The sequence below is a fragment of the Aphis gossypii genome, chromosome 2, assembly GCF_020184175.1.
Source record: "Aphis gossypii isolate Hap1 chromosome 2, ASM2018417v2, whole genome shotgun sequence".
Classification (NCBI taxonomy): domain Eukaryota; kingdom Metazoa; phylum Arthropoda; class Insecta; order Hemiptera; family Aphididae; genus Aphis; species Aphis gossypii.
This window is the reverse complement of record NC_065531.1, coordinates 2,675,331-2,685,833: the sequence shown is the minus strand read 5'-3', so window position 1 is coordinate 2,685,833 and position 10,503 is coordinate 2,675,331. Positions and strand designations below refer to the sequence as shown.

Below are 10,503 nucleotides of genomic sequence, written 5' to 3'. Positions count from 1 at the left end.
TATTTACATAATATGTATTATGGTTTAAGTGCATATTTAAAAAATTTCTAGTGTATTATGTGCTGATCCCTGGCAATAATATAGCTATATCGTAGATGTTCGTTCGAGTAGTACGTTTGACAACCAAAAGCAAATAATCCACAGATTATGCAACTCCGGGATAACCACAGCACGTCCCGAGAGGGCAAAGAAGCGATCGCCGGTCTATTCCTGTACATCGTTTTGGGAATATACAATTCCTCGGTGTATCGACGGTGAACCCACCATGAAAACAATATATTATAACGTTATTTGAACATTATTATAGGTCGCTATTGCATCAAACGTTTTTCTTTATTGCATACAGAATGTCTCGATGGTTCACCATCGCTGTGATTGTGAGCCTTCTGCCAAAACTTAAGAACTCATATATTTAAATAACTAAATAATTAAAATTATCAAATATTAATACACAATAGTATTAAACTTTTTAATTATTTACATACATTAGCTCTATAAACACTTTCACCGTGAGCTTTTACCAAACATGAAAACAAAAATTATCATTTTTCATTTTCAGCGAAAAATCACTACTAAATAATACCAAATAAAATAAGATAGAAAAAAGGGAAAATATTAATTAATCCATTCTAGGTATTTAGATTATAAAACGATAGAAATACTTAAAAATAATTGGCACAACATAAAATTTAAATATTATTTTTACTTAGGCAAATATTATAAGTTTTATGACAGACAAACATTTTGTAATAAATGTATGTATGTATTATATATATTATTGTTTTTCCACATAATTAAAAAAGGAAATGTGTTTTAAAGTTTTTTTTCTAATAATAAATTGATTGAGTAAAAGCAATTTAAAAAAAAAAAATTAATTTTTAGTATACCTAGTATTTAAATTTTAAATAGGTACTATAATATTTTAGGACCAAAGTACTTGTCAATAAAGTCAGTATCATATTGAAAATCGATACATAACTATGCGAAATTATACATACAAGTTCTTTAAAATATTATTTTTACAAAAAAAAAAAATATTTAAGTTTTGACAAACCTTAAAACAACCGATTGTAAAACAATTATAACTTTTTTATATTAGTAAATTCGAAAAAATAAAGATATTCTACTGTCAACATTTTTTCCTTTTTATAGTTTTTTAACTAAACCAAAATGATCCTAGCCACGCAGAACGATTTTTAACAAACAATTTATGAACGTTTTTTAGTATCATCATCTTCTAAAAACGAGAAAACACAGGAATGTCCAGACATGTACAATGTACATTGTACAATATACATATTATACACAATATAAACAATACAATACAATTATGATATCAAAAATGTTATCTGTTAACATTTAAACTTGGAACTTTATGTTAAACTGTAATAGGATCAAATAATAGTACTAGATATTATAATGTTGAATAAGTAATGAGACCAAAATGTGATAAAAATATCACTCACATATTATTTTATTTTTTATAAGTAAAAAAAAATATTTTCTCTTTAACACAAATTCAAGCACCAAGTGATAAGTGCAAACATACTTAACTAAACTTTGAACTTAATAAGACAATAAGATATTATAATCTATCGATTACAATAATAACTATGGAAATATTACTATGTAAATAAATATAAGCAATTCAAATTAGATACATCTGTTCAATAAATGACTTAGTCAATCAAAAATATTTTATGAAACTGAATTTTTAAACCGAAATAATTATATTTATTTATTATATAATAATATTGTTATTAGAAATCAAACACTACGTTGAGCTCTGGTTGAAATACGTAGAACTTAACAGAAAAAATAAGAGATAATTATCATAATCGACTCAAAATAAGCCACCGCTAATTCATACATGAACACGTTAGGGTAAAAACCAATCCACCCTCTAGTTAACGTATAACATAAATAACTCTATCAAGTACATCAACGTCTATTGCCACAACTTCTAGGAAGCTAGAAATGAATTTAACATTCCGAACAATCTATATGAAATAATTGGCCCAATTTCAGACCCCCCTCAAATATAATTTCTTATCTAAAAAAAAATTGAAATGTACAATGTTATTTAATGTAAAAATGCTAATATTTATGTAAAACTAATAATCTTTGTAATTGATGCTTAAAAAATGAAAAATATATATTGTTATTGCATAATAAATCGATGTGTTTTATTTTTATTTATTTGTGAAATGAAACAATATTTTAAGGTTATCGCTATATATAATGCTGAATATACTATAATATATTAAAGGGATTATGATTTATCGTTCTAATTAAATCGTTTTATTAATTTATTGTTTATTACAGCATATTAATTTTCAATAAGAAAATATTGTATGATTAACGTGTATCAAATCGAGGTTTCATTTAGAATAGAACTTAACAATTTTACTTGGTTAGTATAATTATATAAAATAACAACTAACAACTATGCACAAAGTTATGAATCTTTAAACATGATTAGATGGCAGTATAATATGTTATAACTGCATAGGTACAAAAAAAAATACTATAATGATCCATGTATAATATTAAAATTATTAAGAACCATAAATGTCTTTATCTGATTTATAATAATAACAGCTCAACATTTTTAACATTAAGGGCTAAGAATGTATATACATTATACATATTTACAATAATATGTATAGGATAATTACATATTATTATACCTATATAAATTCCAATCAAAACTACTTGATTTTTCTGATTGACCATCTGTATAGTTCAATATAATTATGGATATCTAATTTATTATTATAATAGGTATTACGTTGCTCATTTCAAACTGCCTTGAAAATGCATCCATCAATTTTATTTTTATTCGATGATTTTAACTGAATAATATACTTTATAGTCTGAGCGAAGATATAAAAGTATTGGTTTTAAAGTGGTTATTTTTTTTTTAATCTGTCATAATATTTTGAGACTGAACACTGAAAAGTGGGAATATGCTCAAATATAATCTCTGAGGGTAGTTTCTGGTAGATAATTTAATCTGCTTAGTAAAGCGACAATCTGAGTGAAGATAAAAATACAATACATTAAAACAAAAGCCTATACGGCAGCACTGTCTAGCGGTTAAAGTTAGTCACGAACACAATAAAAAGTTCAAAATAAATACGGTAAATGGCGCTGTAGTTATTGACTGTACAATTTGACCGAATAATATCATCAATATCATCATTAAAACTACAGTTAAATGTTATAAATATCTTACAAATTATTTATCCTAAAGTACAACTTAAACTGATTCTTTCATACAGAAAACAAATGATATATATTTATAAGTAAAATTGCAAGTCTTATCTCCTTAAGGTAATAATGCATTAAAAAGTTTACTACTTAGTACTTACCGATAATTAACTTTTAGATAGTAATATTTTAAGTTATTTGATAAATGCTATAAAAATAATAACTAATCGCTTAAAAAATTTTAAAAAATTGTTAGGATTCAACGTCAATATGTACCTTTCCAAAGTATTTCTCTATCAGCTACATTTAATTAAAGTATATTGAACTTTAAACTTAATATATTATAAATAAATTATCTTATAATAATACATTAAATACTTTAAATACATCAATAATAAATTGATAATTGTTTGAGTTATTGTTCCGCATTTTTTTTTTTACTTAATAAACAAAGTAGTTTTCATATGATATGCATTTTATTCGTTGCGGATTCGATTATTTTGGTTATTTATTATTACATACAACTAATACAAGTAAAATCCGGCATGTTTTATTAAAATCATGAAAGTACTTGTCTAGTTGATAAATTATAATACACTTAACTTCTAGTACAGCCTTACTCTGATGATTTAAATAATTTAAATAACTTCAAATTAAAATATCAATAACAAAATAAACCTTTTACTATAGCCACTAGCCAATATAATGTTTTATTTTTTTCCAATCTCAAATAAATAAATAAACAAAAATATGATACCTAGCGTTGAATATAAACCACCAATGACCAAAAACTGAAAATAATAAATATTATAATTAATTACTATTATATATTAACTACCACTTTATAGTTTATACGCATGCATGAAGTTTGAGTAAAATTTTTAACTTACCCTTCCGGAATAGTAATACCCATGAAATTATATTGAATCAGAATTAATGTCAAAAAAGAAACCAAAATTAAAGATGCAAAAAAATTGAATTCTATTACTAGAGAATAACATTGTTTTTTTAGGTGTTTTGCAATTTCGGAGCTATAAGGACATAAACAAAATTAATTTATAATATTAATAAACACTCATTACATCTAGCTTGAAAAAACTAAATCACTCACACTATCTTTATACTCATTATGAATAGAATGTAAGTTGAAAAATTGTTTAAAAGTAGATATTTAAATCAACAAAATAAATAACTACACTGAAATTATTTAATTTACAGGTATACAAGATTGATAAAATTTGAAATAAATTAAATACGGTACAACTATTACTTTTATATTGAAAAATAATTAAAATGTATTGCTAGTTTTTAATTATTAAAAGTAATAAAATATAACGTACTAGCAGACTATTCAAAAAATTAAATTTTTTAATTATATTTCAACAGTAGGTATATTATGTTTAATCTAAAGAAAAGTGCTATACATAACTCACTCAGTTTTTAATTCTCCAAAAACTTTTTTTCGTAAATACATCATGTTTACACAACTTTATTATACCATAAAATATAGTCATTATCCTATAAAAGTATCGAAGTATTTAAAATATATTTTACTTACTATACTACGACAAAATGCATTTGACATATTAAACCATATAAAACGTATGTCAAATATATAAAAATGAGTCTATTATAAAAATAACATGACATCATTAGCGTTCCCATGACAATAGAGCAAAACGCTGTGAATATGTCACCATAACGCGTCCAATCACATTTTATTTTTCCAATTAGATACGCCCCCGCGGCTCCTGTAAATATTAATATAGTCTCATCATTCTGACAAAATTGAGAAGAAATTTTGGAACAACTGCAGTAAATACAGTAGTATTCGGAAAAATTATCATTTCATTTTCAATATATAATTATTATAACTGGATTATAAAAAACATAAAACATTAAAAAATACTAACCACTTAATGTAACCATTGCTTCGGCAAGTCCATTTGACAATTTATCATGATTTCCTGGTTTTTTTACCACGTACGAATACAAAACGTTTATGTTAGATAAAACCTGTAAAATTGTAGAATATATTGTTTTTTCTAAATTTTAATTCTAAAGAAATAACAGTTATATTGCACCCGTTTTCCTACAAATAATACAGTATACAATAATTAATAAAATTTATTATAAATACTATTAGTTATACGACTTATTACTACATGTACGATTTATATTAAATAACGATAATATTAGTTATCACTGTTGTTTAAAAATAAATTTTAACATATATATATATACATATATTTTTAAATAGAATAATGGCAACATCTAACTCAGTAAATAATGTTTTCCCATAAAGCTTAAACATGTAAAAATGCTGAGCACAGAGGTCCGTCTTGTATATGTTTTGATATTATAAACAATTTCATCAACAATATAAACGAGTACAATAAATTTAAAAACTTTATTTACCAGAATTTGCGCTCCCATACCCATTATATACCATAAACTTTTTTTCAGTACAATTGGATTGGAATATGAAGATTTGAAATTTATCCATATTTCTTCCGAGAAAAATACCACTGTTTTATGTTCTTTATCAATCTCAATTGTATCTAGACAGAAGAAAGTAACAAAATATAACAGTTTTAAATTTAAATATACTACGAGTACGAGTACTGTAGTTAGATAATATTTTTAGGTAAATTATAATAAAAAATAAAGAGTTTCTATAGGGTTCTTGAATCATACTTACTTCGGTTTTGTTCAAAATGTTTCGTTTTATTTTCTACATCATACTCAAGAAGTGATGATTTTTCACACGTCTCCTTAGACTTAAGCTTACCATTTTTCCGTTCAATCGATGGAAAAAAACTAGCCCAGACTGAAGCTAACAACAAACCTTGAAACAAAAAAAAAATAGGATTTACTCATATATTTTATGCCAACATATGAATGTAAAACTATATTTAAGGGAATTTAAACAGTGAGTTTAATAATTTATTAACAATTTTTCTATTTTCTAATGTTTTTTTTAATCATATTGATTCAAATAAAAAAGTCATACGTGCACTTAGAAGTGCTTAGCAATCAACAGCCATGGATTCAAATAAACAAGCACTCCCTATTTCCCCGATCGATTTATATTACAAGACACAAATCAATAAATATTGTAAAATATCATGTTTTGGATTTTGAATTTTTTGAATTTTAAATTTACTGCAGTTATAAATATAAATATTCATAAAACACGTTTACTTCATTAAATCGTGTAATTTAATTGTATATCGTTTGTGTCTGTGGATGAGAAAAATTGTACACAATTTTAAATACATAAATCATCTGATTACTGAATACGTTGAAATATGGCAGGATAGTATAAATCCCTCCGGTTGCGTTGACTGTGATTTGAGCTGAAACGTCTCCAACAACTTTACCAAGTTGTATGGCAGCCGTAACAATACCGGTGGCCATCTGATATTTTTCAACGTCAATTTTGGCATACAAATAACAGAGTCCCATCATATCACCGCTGTATATTGCCCCAATACCAAATGCAGACACCTGTTTTAGTATTATATAACAAAATGATATCAAAGGATATCATTAAAACAAAATATTAATTATGATCCATTGAACTACTATTTATAGAATATTCTGTCATACTAACCCTCAACTGCGTTAAACTGGGCGACCCAGTCATTAAAAAATAGGAAATACATGGACAAACGGTCAAAAATATAATGTTTGGCTTGTACAGAAAGTAGTCAGCAGTCATAAACATTAACACTGACGTAAACAGCGAAGCATATGTTTTGATGTACTCAATCGATGTGGCTATCTATAATTAATATAACATGATATATTAGAATTTGATCAAAATGACCAATATACTACCTAATTGATTTTTATAGTTAAAAAAATTATCAGATCGGCTTCAACTTCAAGGGAGATCTGTAATTACATTATTATCAAACTGAATGTACGTTTCAACCGTCTATTAAAACTACTAAGCCAAGTATAAAACATTATATCATATTTTATTTTTATGTTTACATCGAAAATTAAGAATTAGTACTAAAAAATGGGAAATCATAAAATTATTATTCGTTATAAATTTTATTTGTATTACATGTTTTAATTGAAGCAAAATAAGTTTAAGAATGGAGTTAATTTTAACTCAGACGAAGTTGGGTAATATAGCTACCTAACATGAATAAAAAAAAAGTTATATCTATTTTTTTTTTAAATATAAAATCTATAAGTTCAAAGAGGGCAAAGATAATTATATTATAATATTATTTAATAATTAAAAATGATACATGTCTATTGAGTAATAATTTATCATAGTAGTAACTAGTAAGTCATAATCACTCAAAATTATTTTAATTAATATCTGAACATAATTGTATTTTTATAATTATGTTAAGTAAATTATACAGACTACTCTTTAAGTCGCTATGTACACCAACTAATAGAGAGTTTTGTACAACTTTGATATCAACCAACATAATGTTCATAATAATTTTTTATTACAAAAATGTTAGTTACAATCCCCTACATACTTTATGAAAATATTAATTTGAAACTTCCAAAAACGAACAATTTTAAAGTAGGTAGATCATTTTTACAATATATTAAAATTATAAACTAATTATTGTATTAAAAACTTCGTTTCTCATTAAATATTATCAATTTGTATCTAAATCAACTATCATATTATTAAATTACGAAATAACAAAATTTATCTTCAAATCGTAATAATTTTTTCACAACTAGAATTGGTACATGGTCACAGATATGTTAATTACTGCATTTCATTATTATGTATATTATATTGCAGCTATAAGCAGAAAAGTATTAACATTTAAATAAAATACAAAAAGTCAACAACCGCTTAAAATTAAAACTATAGTAAATAAATTAGTATATTTATTACCTCGTTCAGAGACAAGTTTGCATCTGGTCCTAATAAATAAGCCGTCGTAAATGGATCTAGTGGCCGAAGTTCGAGTAAAAACAAGTAAATGGCCATCATATAGGTAGTTTTTTTCCATTTTTGCATGACTGAAAATATTATTTAATCATTATTAACAATTATATTATGTTTTGTTTTACTTTAATTATAGGTATTAAAAAATAAAAATGTCTACTTTTTGTAAAATATAATATATAGATATTATTTATTTATTAAACGCTCTGGGCCAGCTATACGTATCACATTGACGATCACAATACAACAAACTTTAAGTTTATCAGTTTCAAGAATAAAATGAATATAATGTTTAAAAACTAGATATCGAGCTACATTGATTATGTTATGTAATAGATACTAAATAATTAATAATACATTAATTGATAAAAACAAAAACATGTGCATTGTATAGTATACAATATATACGTACCTACCTTCAGACTTCAGAGCTATTTAAAGAAAAATCTATCAATAGCATTTAGTATAGACCTATTAGATTTACATATGAACAAAAAACTATCGAACTGATATGAATCATAAATCATTATTTCAATATTCGCACAGCCTGTTAGCAGAGGCACGATTACTTAATAACTATCAGCAAATTTTAAAGTGTACATGCTAATTATGTTATAATTTTTATTCGTCAATCTTTAATAATAGTGCAGACTATTTTAAAGCTTTTACTCAGTGCCAAATTTCTCAAAGAATTGGTTTTAACAACAATTTCATTTTCATTTGTGACCAAACACCAAAATGACAATAACGACACAATATACCTATACTCTATAGGTATCCTTTTATATGCGTTAAAGTGTTATAATACTGTTTCCATAAATCAAGTAAACCACATGTTCATCCGATATGACAGCATACCAAATAATTAAAAATATTTAACTATTCTAACGCGGGTTAGGTGGTTATTTAAATGTGATTATAAATTACTAGGTAGTTTAATACGCAGTATTATTTAAGTTGATTAATAACAAGGAAATTCTAAAAATGGATCGCATGGCTACTCATACCATTAAATGTGTCAAAATAAAATTATTCATTTTTTAAGTTTTTGATTCGACCAAAAAAAATCCATTGTTTTATCAAAACACGTTGCTATATATTTTAAACCAGCAATCCAAAATCTATTTCATGTTTTATATTTATTAAACATTAAATGCATAACACAATACTAGTATTTTCAAAATATTTTCAATTGATATTTTAAATGAGTTTAGCTAAGTAGTAATATGTTATGACTTAATAACGAGAAGTATATTTATTTACAAGCATTTAGCAATGTTTAATATAATCAAGTCAAATTTTTATCATAACATTTTATTATGTACCTACTCATATAAAATTATTGAAAATTAATCAGAGGTGTATTTATTGGCAGTGAAGAGAAGATCCATCACCTTGACCTTTTATCAATATTGTAGGTAGACGGTAACTATAAACAAACTTAAAAAATCAAAAACAAAATTGAATATTTTTAATTATAATAGTGTTCATAAGATAGTGCTAGAAAAAAATGACATCATCTTCCCCGAAAAATATTCCTAAGTATGATTATAAACTTATCATTGATGTATACAGGATGAATCCAAATAAAACTTTCTTTGTTTTTATTTTATTTTTTGAAATTTGAAATTACCTATATTATTTAACATATTTTATTATTTTTTTTATATATCAAATGTCTATTGAGAAAATAATTGTATTGTTCATTTTATGAATTAAAACTATAAATAACAAAAATAAATTAGAAAAGTTACCGAACATTTTATAACAATTCATTCAACTGCCTATCAATTATCGTTCATTATATTATATTTAATATTATCAAACACCAAATATGCATAATATATAGTACTGATTATTAACTATTATAAATACTTTATAAAAATAAACAATACGTTTCAATTAAAAAATTAAGCAAACGTTTAAAATGGTATTCATTAACAAATATAATATAGGTAGCTGAAATAAATACATTTTCTAAATAATACCTATTGTATATTCCTTGTTAAAAGCACCATTTTTCATATTAGGTAAGTGATGAATAATTTCTTACTTCTTATAAATTTATCATAATCACAATGCATCAGTAGCGATTTCTAGTTTTTTTCAGGGGTTTTAATTATTTAACATATTTTTAAAAGTTATATCCATCCCACTATCTTTATATGTTCATAAAACCACTAACCGTGCACATTGACAAAAAATTTAAAAAATGTTTTCGCTAAATAAACTATAAGAGTTCTAGTGTAGGTCTCTTTGTCGTAGTGGAATTGGCACGGATGATATTAATTAATTTAAAACTAAAAGTTTTTTGGTAGTGACAGTTTTCTACTATCGTATTTAATGAAATT

At 24.5% G+C, this 10,503-nt stretch overlaps 1 protein-coding gene across 3 annotated transcripts; it reads right to left on the bottom strand.

Annotated features, from left to right (window-relative positions):
* Positions 1 to 3,892: 3,892 nt before the first annotated feature.
* LOC114123705 (thiamine transporter 1-like) lies at positions 3,893 to 9,664 on the bottom strand. Of its 3 annotated transcripts, none has more exons than XM_050200756.1 (9): positions 9,482 to 9,664; positions 8,099 to 8,226; positions 6,830 to 7,000; positions 6,510 to 6,723; positions 5,915 to 6,061; positions 5,632 to 5,774; positions 5,127 to 5,229; positions 4,772 to 4,964; positions 3,893 to 4,244 (listed from the first exon to the last, which is right to left on the bottom strand). In XM_050200756.1, the coding sequence occupies exons 1-9, from the start codon at positions 9,483 to 9,485 to the stop codon at positions 4,100 to 4,102; spliced, it is 1,248 nt and encodes a 415-aa protein (XP_050056713.1). In that variant the 5' UTR covers positions 9,486 to 9,664; the 3' UTR covers positions 3,893 to 4,099. The 3 variants fall into 3 exon arrangements, with proteins under 3 accessions (XP_050056713.1, XP_050056715.1, XP_050056716.1); XM_050200758.1 differs by lacking the exon at positions 9,482 to 9,664 and adding an exon at positions 8,313 to 8,471; XM_050200759.1 differs by lacking the exon at positions 3,893 to 4,244 and having other exon boundaries at positions 4,771 to 4,964; positions 9,482 to 9,663.
* Between the last annotated feature and the right edge of the window lie 839 nt (positions 9,665 to 10,503).